At 38.4% G+C, this 20,599-nt stretch overlaps 2 protein-coding genes across 8 annotated transcripts in view; both read left to right on the top strand.

The window, feature by feature from the left end:
- ADGRG2 (adhesion G protein-coupled receptor G2) overlaps window positions 1–16,015 on the top strand; it is a 60,997-nt gene extending 44,982 nt beyond the window's left edge. For all 6 annotated transcript variants that reach the window (XM_071749218.1, XM_071749209.1, XM_071749238.1 and 3 more), the window contains 14 exons: window positions 51–793; window positions 1,595–1,793; window positions 2,076–2,232; window positions 4,666–4,815; window positions 5,032–5,154; window positions 6,347–6,392; window positions 6,499–6,602; window positions 7,178–7,302; window positions 8,158–8,426; window positions 9,307–9,406; window positions 9,722–9,996; window positions 10,803–10,904; window positions 11,648–11,800; window positions 14,027–16,015. In XM_071749218.1, the coding sequence (XP_071605319.1) occupies window positions 51–793; window positions 1,595–1,793; window positions 2,076–2,232; window positions 4,666–4,815; window positions 5,032–5,154; window positions 6,347–6,392; window positions 6,499–6,602; window positions 7,178–7,302; window positions 8,158–8,426; window positions 9,307–9,406; window positions 9,722–9,996; window positions 10,803–10,904; window positions 11,648–11,800; window positions 14,027–14,208 (2,728 nt within the window). In that variant the 3' untranslated portion in view covers window positions 14,209–16,015. The remainder of the gene's footprint in view (window positions 1–50; window positions 794–1,594; window positions 1,794–2,075; window positions 2,233–4,665; window positions 4,816–5,031; window positions 5,155–6,346; window positions 6,393–6,498; window positions 6,603–7,177; window positions 7,303–8,157; window positions 8,427–9,306; window positions 9,407–9,721; window positions 9,997–10,802; window positions 10,905–11,647; window positions 11,801–14,026) is intronic.
- Window positions 16,016–18,030: 2,015 nt separating this feature from the next.
- PHKA2 (phosphorylase kinase regulatory subunit alpha 2) overlaps window positions 18,031–20,599 on the top strand; it is a 44,425-nt gene continuing 41,856 nt past the window's right edge. Inside the window, exon 1 of one of the 2 annotated variants that reach the window (XM_071749262.1) lies at window positions 18,031–18,275. In XM_071749262.1, coding sequence (XP_071605363.1) covers window positions 18,198–18,275 — 78 coding nt within the window. In that variant the 5' untranslated portion in view covers window positions 18,031–18,197. The remainder of the gene's footprint in view (window positions 18,276–20,599) is intronic. The other variant, XM_071749272.1, reaches the window with a different exon arrangement.

Here is a 20,599-nt window from a genome sequence, read left to right as displayed (position 1 = left end):
TATAAACAATATTAAATTCTGTGCTTTTTTTTTTTTTTTTTTTTTTACAGTACTATACGAGTGCCACCTTATTCTGTATGGGTTCCTTTCACTCCTTTTCCTTCTCTCCCTAAAAAGACTGGTCCCAATTCTAATACTTTTATTTCCCCCCCTGCACTTTCTACCAAACAAAGCTCCACAGTTACACCACTGATGCCACCATTCACAGAAAACTATTTTTCTGGAACACTGTCCACATCTCCCACTACAAGTCCTCTCTCTGAAACTTCTGCCACACCTACTACTGAAACTGCTGTGTCTTCCACCAGCATTACCACTACACTTTCCTCTTCTGAGTCTTTTGCTGAACATACAACACCAACTTTTCCTTCTACAGCTTCTGATAAATCTGTCACTGTTCCCACACCTGCAACAAAACCTGCCACTACTGCTGCTTTCTCAATGAAATCTCATACTTCATATTTTAGCAAGCCTATTACAATAATTTCTCCTTCTGTAGGTTTCAGTAAACATCCTGCACTTCCCTCTTCCTCTTCTGAGATTTCCCCAAAACCTCCTATAGCAATTACTCCCTTTGAGACTGCTACCAAATCTGTTGCACATCTTGCTACAGAGTCAACCCAACCTAATTCTGGTAACAAAAAAGTTACCACAGCACCCATGCAGCACCTTCCCCTTCCTCCTTTCACAGTAACTTTGACCCCTACTGTTAGTCCTATCAGCCATTCTGTCTCAGCTTCTCATCCTCATCCCACTGCTGACAGCCATGCTAGCATGCCTAAAGGAAGCACAGGTAAATATGACAAGTTAAATGATGATTTTTTTTCCTTTTTCTCGTATGCCATGAACTCAATTTGCTTTTAGACTTTATTATACAAGATTATATATCTGAGCTGTGACCTTCCAATTACTTGAAAAACCTGAGCACAACTCTCACGAGGTGTAAACTTCTTTTAAAATACATTCTGATGTGCTTGGCCATAATGAGTGATATCACACCCTACAAATTGGCTGGTAACTGATAGATATGTATTGTGCTAAGGTCTAAGTTCTTAATAGGTATCAGAAAAAAGTAAGTGACAGAGCTAGGGTAACTATTGTTTTTTACGAAGCTAGTATTTTAAATACTGCAAATCAGTGTTGGATCTTCCTGTCACTAGTTATGAATACCCTTATGGCTGTGTGTTTTCCTATGAAAATTGTATGCTGCTTTATAAGCTTCTTTACAAATCACTGATCTTATCTTGATTTTATTCCACTTTCAGCCATTCAGTGTATAAAAATCCAGAATAATAGATCATTTAACGTATTTAGTGGTGTGATGTGAGGAACTTTGTAATCAGTAAAAAGTGAGATGATGCTTGCCATTAGAAGCCTTTCTTTATGTTTTATATAAGATTTAAAGTATTGCTATCTGCAAAGCAGTTGATAGGGAGAAAAAGGGATTCTGTCTCACATAACATTTTGAAAGACCTTACATATTACGGTAGGATTTGTTAGTCAAGAGAACTGCTGAAATTTTCTCCTTCTCAAAGCTTACTTCATTTGTTGAACACAAGGTTCAAATAAATGCACAACTTTTCTTTTGTCACAGGAAAGGTACTATCGACTACTACATACACAACTTCTTTATATACCACCATCGATATCACCACAGCTGAGCAAATTGTGTCCAAAATAGAAGGTGATTTAGCAGCTGGAAAAGTAGAGCCAAAAGATGTAGAAAGGATGGTTAGTGAGGTTAGCCAAGTTCTGACTGCCACTCAACAACTACCACCCCGAATTTCTAACAGGTAGGTCATTCTGTCAGTCTGTTAAGGGTGTGTTGCCAGATAATGTTTATTATTCTTGAATGTGTTTACACAAAACAGAATGAGTGTCATTATAGCGTTACCAGCTCTACTACAATATAATGCCATAGAAAACATTGTATTTTTTTGGGTTGACACCACACTAAGTGAACAGAATGAGCTGTATATTATACTGTGCTTGTAGTGCTTCTCCATAACTACATCTTGCCTGAGATTTTTTGGGGTATGTGCTTTATAATACTAAGTACCTCTTCTTCTTAACAGAATTATAAAACTGGTGGATTATATTGGCTTAAAACTGAGATTTTCGGCAACGTCTGCTGATTTTGCGTCCCCTTCCTTGGCTCTGGCTGTTGTCAAAACCAACATCATCCGCTCAGAACAGATGTCTTTTGCTGTCCAGGACTCAGCTGATCTCCAGGTTAAACATCTATAATTATAAATATTTACAAATTCCCAAACATTTGCTTCTAAATATTTAGGGGTTTATATTTATATGTAGCATGAGTTTTTTTCTGTGTTTATGTCACAATTCAGAGGGCTGGAGCATGTCTTTTGTGAAGACAGGCTAAGAGAGTTTGGGCTGTTCAGCCTGGAGAAGAGGAAGCCCTAGGGAGACCTTATCGCAGCCTTTCAGAACCTGAAGGGACTTCAAGAAAGCTGGAGAAAGACATTATAAGTGCATGTAGTGATAGGACAAGGGGTAATGGTTTTAAACTGGAAAAAGGTAAATTTAGGTTAGACAGTAGGAAGAAGTTCTTTAGTGTGAGGGTGGTGAGACACTGGCATAAGTTTTCCAGGGAAATTGTGGATGCCCGCTCCCTGCAGTGTTCAAGGCCAGTTTGGATGGGGCTTTGAGCAACCTGGTCTGGTGGGAGATGTCCCTGCCCATGGCACAGGGGGTTGGAACTAGATGATCTTTAACCCTTCTGTGAATTTCAGGATCTTTCTAATTCTAGTTTCAGGGAAAAAATACTTTCTTTTTGAAGCCCTCCATAGTTTTTACTTTAATTTTATATTGTATTAGCAAGTGTACATAAGCAACAAACTTAGCAGAAACTGGCATTCAACTAACAAACTTTTAGAGAGAGCACAGCCAGAACACCAGAATGGACAGAATGCCTGGCAGAATAACTTTGCCTCAAAAACCCTGAATCATAAGTCACTTAATCACCCACCCTGACAGTACCGAAATTTTTCAGGGTGTTGCCATATGGCTTCATCTGATAGAGGGAGACTGATTGCAGATGGTTCCAGGAAAGAACTATTATGTTGCTTGGATAAGAATGATATTAATACATTTCTCACTCATGACTAGCCATCTTGCCAAGAAAGAGGAGCTTAGGAAGTCTGAATCCATTTTGTCTTGCTCAAAAGCTCCCTTCTGGTTGAAGAAATAATAATTTGGAACTAACAGCCTTGGAGGCTTAAGCAGGGAAAGATGGAAAGTTCTAGACAAATTTTGGCACATTCTGCCCTTCCAGAGAATAGTTTTAATGCAGCACGAGCCATAAATAGAACCCTGATAATGAAAATGATAATGAAATTATAACATTTATGTTCTTTTCTATTTTCTTACCTAATGAATGTTGCATGAATGTGAGGTGACTAGGAGGTGGTAGTGCTGAAAAATAGGTATCTGCCAATGATTTTCGTGAAATCTCACAGCACTGGCAATGCAATGCAAAGAATTTCCAACAACATTACCTAGTTCAAACCAGAACAACAGGAATGCTTCTGTGGAAATTATTGGGGGTTTCTTTGGTGGCTGTCTAAACCAGTGATCTCCAAGGTGGGGTATAAGTACCCCAGGGCATATACACAACAGTCCATTGGGGTGCAGGAAGAAAATAGTTTTAGATGATTAATACATTAAAATATCTTTTTAAAACGTTTATTCTTTATATCATCCTTCAAAATGTTTTGGGATTGAGTATATTTCATAATGTTCATAATATATTAGTACAGTAATGCTTGCATATAACTTATGAATAGATAGTTTTGGGGTATGCAACCAGAAAAGTTTGAAGACCACTATCCTACACTGGATAGTTAAACCATATTGTTAGGGCATTGTGGGGACCTCACACTGTTGTTCCTATTACAGCCATTCTTTGAATACACAGATAATTTCTTTTTTTCAGTTCTACTAATGTTTCACATCTTTTAGGAACTCTGAGATGATGATACTTGTATTTAAAGGGACTAATGTGCAACAAGAAAATGTTAGAGATTTTGTACTAAACAAAGCTCTCTGTTCTTTAAGTACAAGACAGAAAACTTTGGGTGAAAGTTCGGATCTTTTTTCTTATTATGTTAGATCACAAAGCACTTGAGATACATAAATTGCAACTTGTCCAGTTTATTTTTTTCATTTTTGTGAGATGATCATGAAGTGAAGGTTTATGGTCTTAGATGCTGCATAACCCGTTGACAAATAATGGCTGTTTACAGTTTTTCTGAATTCTGACATATTTCATATGGGGTATATAAATTTTTTGCCTTTACAGGTTTCCATGCTGTGAAGTATTTATCTACCTACACAATTACTTAGACCTACCTAGGCTCTTGCTCTTCACCTTTTTCAAATCAACAGTATTCACCACAGTGCTGTGTTCTGTCCCTGTAACCAAATGGGTAAAGCCAGAGTATTTTCAATGGAAGGCAGACCTGAAATGTGCTATTTATTTATTTCAGGCTATTTATTTGTTGAAGCAGGAGAGGAATGAGAGAGCAGCAGTGAGTTCCTGACAGTGATTACAGGGTATTTTGAAGTTCTAAACTGAAAATAAATAACAATTTAATTATCCTTCAGTGATTGAAATTATGCATAATCCTTGCATTTATTTTTCAGATCTCTCTAGGCATTAATGCAATTAATGATTTAAATAATCTTGGATCAATTACACTTCCTTCATCATTGCTGAGAAATTTATCCCCTGAAGAATCAGAACTGGCTTCTAGAATTATATTCAACTTCTTCAAAAAGACTACTGTGTTCCAGGTATCTTTTCAGTTATCTGTTCTTAAGGATTTTAAACTCAAGCTTAGAGCAAAATAAAATATGACCTTTTTTTCCTCAAAACACATTTCAAAACTTCCTGATATAGAAATTGATTGTTTTTGTCTAGTGCTCACCCCACATAACGGAGCTTGTGGGTACTGTACTCTACCATTGTTTCCTTTAAGATTTAAAAATCTGATTCTTTTTTTTTTCCAGGATCTGTCTTTGAAAAATGCATCTTTAATCAGCAATGTTATATCATCAAGTGTTGCTAACCTCACAATTAGGAACTTAAAAGAAAATGTTACTGTCATTTTACAGAATATCAAACCTAATCAGGTATGATTTATGACTTACACTGTGGCAGACAAAATATAATTTATTGTCTCTGTTGGAGTTGTTGTAGAAGAAATACTGTACTAAGAATACAGACCATTGTGTTCTACTTTATTAGTGTGGACATTTCAACTCCATCTGGACTTTCAAAATAACTCATCTTTGCTTACTTATCACCAATATAAATTTTTTGTTCTCAAATGGTTTCAAGTAATCTTGCTCTATCACTTACTCATCCAGGTTTTATCTTTCGTTCTGTTTTTATCTACCCTTCTGTTTTATTCAAAGAACGAAAGATCTTAGATTAAAGTCTTCCAGTGGGGGTTGCTACAGAGATGTTGCAATCATTAAATTTGTAGGTGCTGCATGGCCAGATAGCAATGTAAGTTGTTTTAGAGGCAATGTTGTGTGTTAAACTGGAATGCAGAATAGTGTCATCTGGAACTCTAAGGGCTAATATATAGCATCTCTTTGCTAAATGAGCATCAAGGATAAAAATCTTTTATCCCATATCTTAAAAGAATTTAAAATACTAGAACATTATATTCTGAAAATGTGGGGATTCTACTAATGTCCCTGAAACTTCTTTCAAGTGCTGGCTTAATGTAATTTTTGCTTGTATTGGTATAAGTCCGAGCTTTGAAATATAACTGTAGAATTATTAGTATTCATAGCAGTCTAGTGTATTACTAATACTGGTTTCAGGATTTTCATGTGTGTGTGTGAAATATAAATGAAAATGTTTAACATCATGGTAATTTAGAGACATGAAATATAAATATAAAATTTGGATATATATATAAAAAAATATAAAAGAGTGTTTCATTTTCTATATGGTCATGTTCTTGATGCTTAAAAAATCAGGAAGGATGAGAAATCCCAACACTTTGTATAGTGTGATAAAGCATTGAAAGCATTCATAATGTTCGTCCAGGAGCAGAATCCTAGCATAAGAATGAGAGCTGGCTCCTGTGTGGTGATTTAAAATTTGTTCAGCATATTTTCACTTGTATATTGCAACATTATTCTGTTCTATGTACCCCAGATCATTTTGCGTTCATATACAACAGGTGTATTTGTTGTGTGCAGTATTTGTTCTTGCCTGCATTTTGTAGCTAATTCATAAATTACTTGATCATAAACTCATAGTCTAATAAAACTTTGTTGTTTGTTTTTTTTTTTTAAATCTGAACAGGATAATTCAACAGTTAGATGTGTTTTTTGGGACTTCAAGAAAAATGGTAAGTACTTGATATCACTTAAGATATCATGCTTTTTTCTCTGTGTTAACTCAAGTTAATGTAAACAAAGGCTTTTATGAGTAACAAAGCTGGGTTTTTTTAACAGGTGGACATGGAGGCTGGTCATATGAAGGCTGTATAGTTAAAGAAAGTAGAGTCAATGAAACAGTCTGTTCATGCAACCACCTTACAAACTTTGCAGTTTTGACGGTAATTATTTTTAAAATTCTGCAATCTTACCTTGAATCAAGAACATATTTAACATGTGTTATCCTAAGGAAATGTAGTCAGTACGCACACACCATCTGTGAAATACTACTCAGGTTCTGTTCACTTTGCTGTTAGTACATATAACCATGGAGTTAGTCAGGTGCTTAAGCTGCTTGTTGGATGGGGTCCATGAGTTCCACTGGAGTAAAAATTCCTTAAGTGCTTTTTAAATTGCAGTTTTAACAGTTAGGCAGTAATTTATATTGTAAGAAATATAAATTAGAATAAATTTAATTTAAAACAAGTTTTTAATCAAATGGGATTTCACAATTAAAATCAAAAATATTGTAGAATATCTTAAGTTGAAAGGAACCCATAAGGATCATTGAGTCCAAATACGTGCTGCTTGCAGGACTAAACTCGCTTTTCTGTTTTTCAGTTAAACTTTTATAAGATCCATGATAAAATTAACTGTTTACTTTTTCTTTTTTTTTTCTTTTAATTGCAGAGGATTTTTAAAATCTTTTCCATTTAATAAGAATGTTCTCAGAAATTAACTTCTTTTATTGTTTTAGAACTTCTATGGAATGACTCATTTGAATCCCACAGAAGAATTGGCGCTGACTTTTATATCTTATATAGGCTGTGGCCTCTCTGCAATTTTTCTGTCTATTACTCTTGTGACCTACATAGCCTTTGAGTAAGTACCTGCTCGACTAAGTCTCATTATTCTTCCATTGTGGTTGTTTGAAATCTTCACTATAATGTCCTTTCCAACACTTAGGGATTCTGTCTCCATTAGTAATGGACAGATTTGTGCAGTTTACCAGGAAGATTTTAATTCAGTCTCCAGGAATTTTAATCTTGCAGACAAGTGAACCAATCATGAGGCTTTATGAAGAAAGTAGTAAAGAAGTAGCACTCTTAAATATTTTATAATGGATTACCATCATGGAAGTGTCTAGGAATGTGTTGAAATTACAACATATAGAGAGCAGTGCAGAATGACAGCATTTTAAAAAGCATTTTTATTCTTTTTTATTTTTTGTCAGAACACTGTCATATATTTGAGCTTTAAGTGTTGAATCCATTTTGGAAATCCACCTTGAAATTATTCAGCTCAGTTAATCCTCTCATTATCCTGTCATTACTGACTTAACTTGTCTCTATCAAGGCCTTAAAAGTGCAGTCAAGAGCCTAATAAAGTTTAGCAATAAATAAAAATCACATTTTGGTTTTTGGAAGTATTGTAACAATCGAAGTCCAACATACAATGAAAAAAATTATCATTTTACTAAACCCTAAGAATCCAAGTTACTATTTGAATTTATGTAACTGTATTACAACAAATTTTATTCATACAGATTGTTAATTTGAAAATCTGTTGTATATTACTCTCTCCATGTATAAACACAATATATAAAGAAGTTACATAGAAATTACAAAACAGAAATAATTTTTTTTCTTGGTATTGGTGCACTAAGGACTGCAAGAGAAGAAGTAAGCCAGGGATCCATGAACAATTGATGTCATCTCACTAATTTGCTTTTCTTAGGAAAATCCGGAAAGATTACCCTTCCAAAATCCTTATACAGCTGTGTGCTGCATTACTTCTACTCAACTTAGTGTTCCTCCTTGACGCATGGATTGCACTGTATCACCAGGAAGGCCCATGCATTGCAATTGCAGTACTTCTCCACTATTTCCTCTTGGCTTCCTTCACCTGGATGGGCCTGGAAGCTTTCCACATGTACCTGGCCCTTGTGAAAGTCTTTAATACCTACGTACGGAAATACATTCTTAAATTTTGCATTGTTGGTTGGGGTATGTATTTTTTATACTGATTTTTTATCTGTTTTTGGATGCCAAATAGATAAATCCTCTTAGCAAGTATTTCAGCGAATGTGACAGAATTCAGAAATTAAAATGAAGCAGTGATTAAATGTTATGACCTTACACTGACTATTATAAGTAATCAGTAAATTCTGATTAAAATCAGTAAATCAGTAATCACTTATCATTATCAGTAAACCTGACCCTATATATTCCACCTTTCTGAGGTAGGGAACTCAGAAACTGCAGAACTGAGACTTCTGCAATGCACATTGATAATGAATTTTCTTGTGCAAGTGCAATAGAACCAATTTTCAATGTGCAGCTCCATTTCCATTTACCAGATGGATGGCATCAGTTTTGTTTTGAAAAGAACTTCAGTAAGTATATATATATATATTCCACTTATGGAATAGCACTGTTGCTAACAAAAAGCAGCAGAAAAGATCTATCTGGATGAAAGCTGAAGGGATTATGGGCTCGATTATCCTCCGTGGTCACTTGAGTAAATGTGAATGAAGGCCTTAAAAATAGTCAAATCTTTTTGTTAAAACAGATATATGAAAGAAAGTCTGATATCTTATATGTTATATTTTAAATCTGTTTGATGAGTGATGTTATTTGTTACCTTACTTAGGAAGGTTGGGACCTAACTATAGAGAAGAACTCTTCTTTCTTTGCAAGCTACTCTCCTGAGCAGTTTTAATGCTCCAGTTTTTAGATTTATTTAAACAGCTAGTAGCCAACAGAATTCAACAGACAAATTTCAGAACCAAGTTGTAAATTTCACAGAAAAATATAATAATTTCAAGTTCTCCTAATACTGTCTTTCTCATTATTTTTTCTAATGTGTTTTCTCATCATCTTTTAGGGTTACCAGCTGTAGTTGTGTGCCTTGTGTTGGCAGTATCATCAGATAACTATGGACTTATAACTGCTGGGATGTTTTCAATGAACAGACCTGATGAATTGTGAGTTAAAGGGAGATGCTTTTTGTGGGGTGGGTGGGTGGGAGAGAAGTCCTATGATTTTTTTTTCTGTAAATTAAAGGTGTAGAAGGGAAGGAAGCAATGAGTGAGCTCTACAATAAGTCACGTTTGGTGGTTGTTGCCTATATGAAAGCTTTTACCCTTTAGCCAAAAAAAACCAACCCAACAACTTTTACTAAAGAGACAAAAATGGTTTGCATGTGCAGCAAGCCACATCTTTATCTCATGCTTATTTTACTTAATTTCTGTTTCTGATAATGGTTGACATGTGTTCTGATAATGGTTCTTGTGTTCTAGCTGCTGGATTAAAAGTGAAATTACCTTCTATACTGCTGCTGTGGGATACTTTTGCATGATATTCCTGATCAATATCAGCATGTTCATTGTTGTGCTGGTCCAGCTCTGTCGTATCAAAAGGAAAAAACAACTCGGTGCTCAAAGGAGAACCAGTATTCAAGACCTTAGGAGTGTTGCAGGACTCACATTCTTGTTGGGAATTACTTGGGGACTTGCTTTCTTCGAAGTAAATGATGTTTTTAGTTACCTCTTTACCATTTTCAACACTTTGCAAGGTAGGTTTATCCTTCATGTGCCAGCCTGTGTATGATATAATGAGAAAAAACACTTGGAAATGGCATTTTCTTGATTCAGCAAGAAAGATGTAGTTTTGGTATGTGCTTTAATATGTTAGCTCAGTTGGCAATGATACTGCTTTACTGCAGTCTTTTGTTACAGTTCTGCTACAGTAAGGTACAGGAATTCTATCTACTGTTTCTAGGTACGGTATAGTTATAGCCTGTAATATTTTTTAAAATTATAGCAAACCACTGAAAGTGACTGTATTTCTGTATTCGGGTACTGAAAGTGTTTGCATCATAATGCAATCAATGTAGTGAAAACTGTATCATCTCTCCATTTACACCTAAGGCTTAGGGAAGAAGTGTGACATTTAACAAAGGGCCACAGAGAAAAGCAAGGCTGCAACATCTGAAAGTTAGGGGTCTGACTCCTAAGTGTGGCCTTCAGTATTTAAGAACATATAGGAAGTAGCTACGAGAGCATGCAGCTTTGCAAAGACCAGGATGCTGTTACACATATCCAAAAGCAGAGTTACAGAGGCTACAAAAGCTTTCTTATAGGAAACTTCATGCACATTGTGGATTTGGTTATATTTGTTACATTTGTGTGTGTTATACCTCTCATCTACGTAAGGGAAAAGTGGCTACTCTTCAGTATTCAGAGTTGTAAACGTTTTCATCAAACAAAAGTGTCATTAGTTTGATTAGAAATTTGAAAAGCATGAAGGAAAACCAAAACATTGTTTATCAAGCAGTAATAAATGTCAGTTTTACAACACTCTAATATTACTGCTTTGCAGGGTTCTTCATTTTTATCTTCTATTGTGCAACAAAGGAGAATGTCCGTAAGCAGTGGAGAAGATATCTCTGTTGTGGGAAATTCAGGCTGGCAGAAAACTCTGGTAAATAGGAATATTATTTTTTTTTTAACTTTGAATGCTTAGTTCCTAGTGTTTTGCAATGCTTTTTTTTTTTTTTTTTTTTTTTTTTTTAATTTAATAAATAATATTGCTGCAGTTACAGTTCTAATTTATTATCCAAGTTATAATAAACCTCCAAACCTATACTCAGTGTAAGCTGGTGGTAGCTTATGCAGTTCTTACATGCTTACATGCTGCTGCATTAAGCTGTTAACTGCAGTTGATCAGTTCCACTGCAGTATAAAGTCTTTGCAGAATAGCTTAGATCAGTTAGAAACTGCAAGGTTTTTTCCTGCTCCTGAGTCAGCTGGTAGTTTTACCAGTGGCTTCCACCAAAAAAAAGGTAAATCATAGTTTGAACAATAAAAACTATAAGTTATTATTTTATTATTTTATATTGATCTTGTAAAGCTGTATACTTTTATACATTTTAACTTAATGGGTTTGTAGTTATTAAGAGATTAATGGGACTGTAGTAATTTTTTCTGATCTGGTCTGCAGTTGTAAAACTATGGTGGCTGGCTGCTTGTATTAAAACAGGGAGAAGAAACAAAAGGGAACTAGATTTAAAAAGTTTAAAGGTCAAGAATCATGAAATTCTTAAGAGAGTATTATTCTATCTAGAATGCTGTCAGGAGAGTGGGTAAAGCCTTGTTTTTATTTGCATATATTTTTATACATTGCTTATATAACTTGTACTATTTTCTGTAATGTGCCTGTTGTAGATTGGAGTAGAACTGCTACTAATGGTTTAAAGAAGCAGACTGTAAATCAAGGAGTATCTAGTTCTTCCAATTCCTTACAATCAAACAGTAACTCCACTAACTCTACTACACTACTAATGAATAGTGATTATTCAGTGCACACAAATGGAAATGGTATGTATACTGCAAAATAGTATTTCTCAATCTATTTTTTTGCTTAAAACAAAAGTGATGTGCTTTTAATGATAATGTGAAGTGCTTACAAAATATTATTCCTAAGTATAAGCCAGAACACTTCAGAATGTCCTAACAAATAATACTACACACCTGTTTTAAGGAACTATAGATACAGTTGTAAAAATACAGACAGAGTTGTGTGCCTGTATTTTTCCCCAACTGTTCAAGAGTTGAGGCTGGGAAGTCATGACATCAGCTAAATTGTTTAGTGTGAAGAAAGACCTATGTCATAAATATACTGACTTGGAAGCAGTTAATGGTTATGACCTCACTACTTCCACTAAAATGCTATTCCAAATGCAGGGTTGAATGACTTGTCATGGTGAGTTTGGAGCATCTCTACAGCCTGTGGCTTTGCTTGCCCACTGGACTGTGTAACTTAATCTTTTCATGGGCATGGCTACTAGTATTTTCTTTTTTGTTTTGTTTTTTCTCTTACAAGTTTGTCTGTTTAAGAAAATACCATTAAGTATCTCATGGCTGAACCTGCAGACTTCCTCACTCGAGGAAAGGGAACTTCCTTTCTGAAGTTGTTTAAAGAATAGTTTTATTTTCTTCTCAGCTTTTGCCCTAACATTAGGGGATGGCTACTTTGAACACTCCTAAAATAAAACCGTTGTAGTCAGGCAGGGGATTAAACAACTATATATGCACAAATACAATAGCAAGTACAATTGTTTTCTGTAATTTCAGTCTTTATCTGATTTGAACTGATTCACAAAGCTCTTCTGGTCATCTTCCCTGTTTACATTTGCTTCTGGTTTAGGGCTTGATGGCATTTAAAATTAACAATTAAATATACGTCTCTATATTTATATAAATAATTTATTAAAAATAAACAATTTATAAAAATAAGCAATTTGAAAATGTAAAAATATACATATAAATTTATATCAATATGAAATTTATAAATATAAAAAATTATATTTGTATTATACTTGTATAAAGCCTAATATTTAAAAGATTTGCATAGTTTGTTGGGTCATTGCTTCTGTTTTGTGGGTCCAGTTTGGCACGGGATTTGTAATTTGATAGCCATCACCACAAACCACTCCCTTAAACTTCTGTCCTGAGATGTTTAAGTTATATGCATTACATTTTCAAACTGTTAGTAAGCCTTATTAGCTAGAAATACACGTTCACATTGTATTTAAAAAATGCTGGCTTACATTCCAAAGAAGTTTGCCAGTGAGACTTTGATGCAGCTGATATGCTGACACCTGCTTGAATCAGTAGGATAACTTCTGAAAAGTATGCAGTCTGCCTGAAGTGAAGAATTTGTTTCTAGAGGAAGTGTTTGGGTAGATCAGTACCAAAACTGTGTGCTTGGTGGTCATGGCCCAAGCAGTATAAAGAGCAATACAGACCACTCACTCCAGCAACAGAATCCTTTCCTTATAAATTACTCCTACTGATAATGACACCAGGATCCTGGGAGATCTTTTAAACTTCACTGCTTAGCAAAGAAAAAAAAAAAAATCCAAAAGGACACATTTGCATAAATATGTACAGTAAAAAAAATCCTAATTTTCATAAAAGTTATCTAGGATGCATAGAGGTAGAAGATTCTATCCAGTGAACTGAGCATTTATGAAGCTTTTAACTAACAGGCTGTAATCAGCAATTAAACGTGTTCATTGTAGATTCACTTCAGTGTGTAAGATTCTCAGTCTAAATATGACTTAGAACCATGACAGGATGTAGGGCATACTCTGATTGTCCTCCAGAAATAAATACTGCGAGTTGAGTGCCTTTCAAAGGAAAAAAAAGTTCCCTGGTTTCTCAAACATTTTCTTGTTTTGGATGCTTGACAAACCTCAGAAACCTTTTAACTTGTTAAAGCAAAACTAGAATGGAAAGTATTTTACATCATATCTGGTGATATTTATTCCAAGTCAAAGTCTACATTCTGAAAATTGTGACCTTCGGTGTTTAAGAGATGAACACCTATTGTGCATAAATCTATTTATATCTCTCAGATCTCTTTACTGATTTCACACAGGAAAATAAATATATTTAGAATTTGTACAGAAAATTCCACATTTTGAAATTTTTGCTGGGATAAATTGAGAGTGCATGAACTCCCTACAGTGACTGAAAAAGCATGGGAGACTTGACTCTGAACCTTTTTGACAGAGGATGCACTTTTTTTTGTTTCAACAGGCCATCTTTCCAGTGAAAGGAATGGTGTTTGTTTCAGTGTACAGACTGGTGATGTATGTCTCCATGACATTTCAGGAAAACTTGTATTTGAAGAAAAGGATGACACAGGCAGCCAAATAAACCATATCTCACTCAGAAGGACTTCCAAGAGGGGAAGCCTAAGTTCTAATGAGAAAATGTGATTCGCTTTTAAACAGCACATTGTTTTAAAGTGTGAAGTAGAGATTTACTTTACAGTTTTACATAATGTGAGCAGACCAAGAACTGATTTATTTAATATATGGTACTGGAACTTGAAGGCATGGATGGACAAGGACAGTTAAGGAGTTAAAAAAAAAAAAAAAAAAAAAAAAAAAAAAAGAAGCTACTATTATGTCAAGGTATCCTGCATCTCAAATTACAGCTGACACATTTCCATTTTGATTATTCATTAGTGTTGGTTTTGAGATTGTTTTTTACGTTGAAAGGAAAGTTTCATTCATCCTTTTTTCATTACAACTAGGTTTAGCTGGATAGAATGCATAGTAGTATAAATGTAGGAAGTTACTACTTGTGGGTACAAACGATGCTATCTTTATAAATGTTAGCTACACTGTCTTCAACTTTTTGTATGTTGTAGTAGCAAATTCTGTAGTGATGTACATAAGCAGAGAAATATCAGCATTTAAGCATCTTACTGATACTTTTATATTTATTTATTGTAATATAAATTTAAATATTCCTATATATAGGAATAATTAGTATTATGTTTCAACTTTTATTCTAAGTTTGCATTTTTCTTTGAGATAATTAACATAGAATGAAACAGAAAGTAATTTGTTTGGTGAAATCACTTACAGGGTTTAAAATACATTCACTAGATACAAGACTGTAAATAGACACTATTGGTCTTGATGCTTTAGCAACCTCCTAGTACACCACAGAGGGATAGAAACTGGGTATCATCAGAGTGTCATGAATGTGGGAGTGATAAAAAAAGTTGTCAGCTAAGTTATGTCAGTGTCTTGAGTAAGTCAATGGGAATATTTTATCTTGAGTGGTGGCTCCAGAGATTAAGAAACTGTCATTTGTGATGACAAAGAAAGGAAAGAAATGTTTTGATGAAAAAAATACAGAGAATAAATGCTAGCTACTATATTTAGTAGCCAAGAAATGGACTATTTTAAGGGGCAGCTCTTGAGCTATTAGAATAAGTATTTCTGCTTGTACTTTGGCCCTTGGTTGGGAAGGCAAATACTGCAGCCCTAGCTCAGTAATTCCTGAAACACAATTTCATTCCCTTTGTAGTATTTGTCTGAAAATGTTGGCTCTTCATGCCCAACAGCTGAAAGCCCATCCAACATTGTGAAGATTCTTCCCACACAGAGATTAGCCTGTGCCCTGGTTGTGCCTCTTCTTCCTCACACAGATGGGGAGCTGAGGCCATTCCCTTTCCCCCCTTGTGTTCTTGGGCAAAAATTGGATGCTTCTGGAGCGAGAGTTAGAACAAACTGGTGCCAAACTGTGGAGTGCCAGACCCTGTAAAGGGGATTTTTAAAAGCAAATGCCTGCTGGTGGGGAGGTAGGACTTTCCTTTCCCAGAGGACTCCGTATGGAGCCCTGGGAACACTCTTCTCACCAGAAAGCATTAGTTAAATGTCTCCTATCTGGGGCTTCGTGGTAGTTCAGAAACTGAACCTCTCAGTACTCAAACCTTATTGGGGTTCTGTATGCAATGCATGGGTTCTTTTGATCACCTATGTCCAAGACTACTCTGAATAAGCTTTTAACATGAGAATTTAATGTATTTGTTGTGTTTATCCACAAGGTTTTAACTGCATGTTAATAAAAGACCATCCTGGAATGCTTGTAGCTGGAATGCATTTCCGCAAATGCTTTAAATATTTGGCTAATTCCCTTTGCACTGTTTCTTGTAAATTTATTTAATGTTCTTATATTTATATTTTCAGCAAGTACAACATGTAAAATATAAAAACTTTGTTTGATAAATGTGTCATTGTATTGTGTTGTGTTACAGTTCTTCGGATTACATGAGCTGCAGTGCATAACCTCTTGGAGAAAACACTGACCTAGCCCTTAGATTTATTGTCTTCCACATATTTTATCTTCCATTGTTCTAACAGACCTGGTTTCTCAGCTGAGAAAACTCTGACATAAGTCTGTCCAGCCAATTCTTGCCCTCAAGTCTGCTGAAGCTCTTCCCATTAATCTGCTGAACGTACTAATTACTGAAGCACATAGCTTCAGTAATTAAATTCCCTATGAAAATGTTTATTACACCATCGCTTACCTGCTTGGAGTCTCCCTTTGTTTTATTTTTAATCCTAACATATGTTAGGATTCTTTAGTAATTTTTATTGCATATATTCTTGAGGGTGGGGAGTCTTTCCTGACTTTGCCACTTAAAAGCATGAACATATTGTAGTAAAATTTTGCACCCATAGCAGCATATTATTTTAGCTCAGTAAATAAGTATCATCAAACTAGCTGAAAAATGTTTGCACATTGAGTGTCATAGTATCCCTTTTGGTACTTGATCTTTTGTGCACTGCTAGCACTTGAGTATCGACAGCTCAGAGCTCCATGAAAGTTGCAACCCCTTCCCAGAGCGCAAAGTAAAATTCTGTGCATCGGTCTGTGCCTGCTGAGCAAACAAGGGGACATCTGTAAGAAAGTTTTAAGCTTAGTCATAGACAAATAAACTATGTACAGCTGACAGAACGTTGCTCAGCAAACCAGTTCCCTAAGGTGTATGCAGTCTTCTGTGAAAAGGAGTGCCCTGAAGCAGGCAGCTCATGCAGAGAGTTGAGGAGAGAGCGAGCTGCTTCATGTGTTGGGTCTGTGCAGCTTTTACACTGACCTGCAGCTGCGGGGCTCTGGCTGATGAAGTTGATGAACCCCCGAGCAGTGCCCAGTCCCCTTTCCTGCCGTGCTGTGCCTAACAAAATGCTGTCTGATGGCAACCGGCCACCTCTGACTGAACACGCGTCCTTTAAGACTTTTTTCAACCATGGCTGTCGGTTACAAAGTCAATGAAGTAAGCACAGAAAAAAAAGTCACAAAATTAACTCCTGTTAATGCTGTAACTACACGAGGGGAAAAAACAAAACCAAAAACACCAGTAAAAGAAAATCCTTTCTAAAGTCAGATTGAAATCCCATACCTCCAGCTGCTCTGAAATATCTCCTCAGTCCTTCATTCAGCATCCCCAAGTTCCACTGTTTTTGCTCCTGTTGCCAGGAGCAGAGGGAGCTTACTAAAGATTTTGCAACCGTATGTGACATCCCGTATTTATTTATTTTCTCCGTTGAAGTCATTGACAAGTTTCAGGGATGTGGTTCTCTTTGCCTGACTACCCTTCTTTCTCCTTGCTCCTGTCGTGTTCCTGTCCTGTTCTTCCCTATGGGAACGACAGAAAGAGAGCAGGAGACATGCAAGGGCAAATGGGTCAAAAGGGCACATCGCATGGCGTCCCCCATCAGTGCCCATGGCAACAGCAGTTTCGTTTCCATCCGAAACTCCTATATTTCGTTTATGAAGCTGAAAAGCCAAGAGTGAGATGTATAGATACCTAATAAAGCCTTCCAACAAATTACCTAGGCTTTTGCATTTTATGGTTAAGAACTTCTGAAGAGAACGTATGAAATCTCCTTTATTTTCGACAATTTAGCCCTGACTTGTGTCACTACAAGCTCACCCTGCTCGGCCTTGCTTTAGCTCCCGGCGGGGCCCCGAGCACTGCCAGCCGCCCCTCGCCCGGGCCCTCTTCCTGATGCTCCCGGGCGGCGCCCAGAGGCTTGGGAAGTTAGCTGCAGACATCGCAGGGAGAAGCCTGCGAGTTCTTGAGAAAAGCAGAACTCGGGACGTCAAGCTCCACACCGCCACAGAAGCGCACCTGCTCCTCTGACTACTCCGCCAGCTCCCGCCTGTTTCGCCGCCGAGACCGCCCGCCCCTCACCATTCCCGCTGCCCATCCGCCCGCCCCGCTCCGTTCCGCCCCGCCCCGCTCCGCCTCACCGGCGGGAGGGAGGGAGAGAGGAGGGGAGGGAGGAGGTCGGCGCCATCTCGGGCTGCCTCTGGGCCGCTCTCACCCAAGGGGAGGAGGAGGGCCGGAGAGCCGTGCCGGCTGAAGCGGGAGGTACGGGGCGGCGGGGGCGGCGGCTTTGAGGCGATGAGGAGCCGCAGCAACTCGGGGGTGCGCCTGGACGGCTACGCCCGCCTGGTCCAGCGAACCATCCTCTGCCACCAGGTGAGGGCAGCCGGCCCCGCGGAACGCCTGTGCGGGGCTTGGGGCGGCCGGCGCGATCGGGGCGTCCGGGGAGCGGGGGAGCGGCGGCGAGGGGCGCGGAGGGCCTCCGGCGGAGCGGCTGGAGCGCCCGGGGCCGGTGACCGCAGCTGGGTTGCACAGGGGGTACAATGAAGCCGGTGGAAGAAAATTCCTCGCTCCCTCGTCTCCTTTCCCCATCGCCTCCTGCCCCTGCCCCCTGGAGAGGAGAGGGGAAAGGCTGAGGCAGCGCGGGGGTGCTCGTTGGCCGCTTAGCAAAACACACGTTGGAAAGTACGTGGAAAATACAGCAAGTCTGAGCTTGCAAACAATAATACCGAATGTGGAACATGTTCCTGACCGTGATGGTGCACACCCACCCGTTGTAACACCATCTACATCCATGCCCGTAACACAGCCAAGTCCCGGGAGCACATTGGTCCCCAGCAGGGCCTCTGAAATGCTGCTGTCTGTCAGCATCAGCTGCGGACGAGAGAACCCAGGGCTGAGCCGGGCTGGCACCGGACGCCGTGTCCCTTTTGTGAGGAGCCTGTGTGCGGCGGGGCACGTCCCGGGGATTCCCCGGACCCCTGCCCTCCCCCTGCCCCTCCGGACCGTGGAGCGGCTTCTCCCGGGGTCAGGCGAAATGGGCTCCGGCCTGCCGGGCCCTGCAGCCTGCGTGTAAAAGAATGAAGGTGTCAGGGCTAGTAAGGAGAGGAAAAAAAAATAATTACCAGCTCTGCAGTGTTGGTTTGGTTTGGTTTTGGTGTGTTTTTGTTTTTTCCCCACAAATCATTTCCCAAATATACTTAGTTGCTGAGAATTACAAGGAACTGGAAAGCAATGGAAGAAGTGCAGACACAAATCCACTTAAGTCAATAAGATTTTTGTCTCTGACTGTTGTTGTTGGCACAGGGTCCAGACACCTTGTGAGTTAATGTTTATGTACTTATTACATTAAACTCATTAGAAACAGATGCAACCACATGGTATAACTAGTGTGAGGAGATGATTTTGCTTTCCTGCTCTGCTGGGATGCAGGAGATGCTTTGAGTTGTGCTCCTATCTTTTGTGTGCTCCTGCCTTTTTATCTGCAGGATGACCTTGGGCAAGTCACTTTGGCTTCCAGTGCCTGCCATGATTTCCATGTTGATAGGATGAGGATGGAGCCTCTGTGATCCAGACAGCAAGCATGCCCCATGAAAGCTGTATCTTAATGATACTCATGGTTAGCTCTAATAAAAAGGGTAACTTAATGGCAATATAGGAGTGTATAACAGTGACCTAGGATTTTGTAGTTTCTCTTTAGAGTGCTTGGATGGATGTTCATGAGTCAGTGCTGCCTTTTCCACTGCGTTTTTTATGCTGGGGAGATTTCAGAGGTGGGCAAGAAGATAAATTAATTTTCTTATGTGTGTGGAAAGCGAGTGGCGGGCCTTCCATTGCAATGGACTGAATATAAGTGAAGAGATGCAGTGCTTGTTTTGGCAAGTTAGAGCAATGGTCCTTGTACCACCTGCAGCCTTATCTTAGCTTGGGAGCTTGTGGAAGGCTGGGCTGGGCTGCTGCGTCACTGGTGATGCCTTCCTGGTGCCATTTGGGATGGCACCAGGGAGGGGAATTTAAGCCATTGGTTTGCCTGGGAGCAGCCTGGCAGAAGAGCTGGGGGACATTTAAGATCCCTCTGAGGTGCTGCTGTTCAGTGCAGGGGTGGTGTGTGAGTGTGACCTTGTACCTTGCATCCACAAGCATGCCAGATGTACAGACTGGTGTGCTTTGATGGGAGGGCAGTAATCAGCCTGTTCTCATATGGAGAGAAGAATAAATGGTGTGCTCAGAAACATTGTGCTTTGTGAAGACCGTTTAATACATCAGGGATCAGGTTTTTAGTTCCATTTATTCCACATTAAATCACATCATTTTAGAGGCAAATTTTAAGTCAGAGCATATGTGCTACCAGGCAGATGTGCATTCAAAGCACACGTCCCCACACTAGGATTGATGGGGTTTTTTGTATGCAGCACCTTGCAGTACTCAGTCCATAGAAAGCCTTTTTCTTTTGCTGATCAGTCCCTACAGCGTGAAGAGTGATACGGATATTCCTGTTAAAAAGTTGTACAAGGATGCTAAGAACAAACTGCTGGCTCCCATCTCGTGCTCTTGCATCAGTTAAACCAACCTCCTGTGGCTTAGGGTCTGCCAGATATTGTGTGTGCCTCTGGGGATGGGGCCAGAGGGTTGTTTTGATAGGTAGCCAAGCAAGCACTGAACAGTAACAGCAGAACGCTCTGTTCAGCCACTTGCTACAC

This window comes from Heliangelus exortis, chromosome 1 (assembly GCF_036169615.1).
Source record: "Heliangelus exortis chromosome 1, bHelExo1.hap1, whole genome shotgun sequence".
NCBI classification, from domain to species: Eukaryota; Metazoa; Chordata; class Aves; order Apodiformes; family Trochilidae; genus Heliangelus; species Heliangelus exortis.
This window is presented reverse-complemented; position numbering and strand designations above follow the sequence as displayed.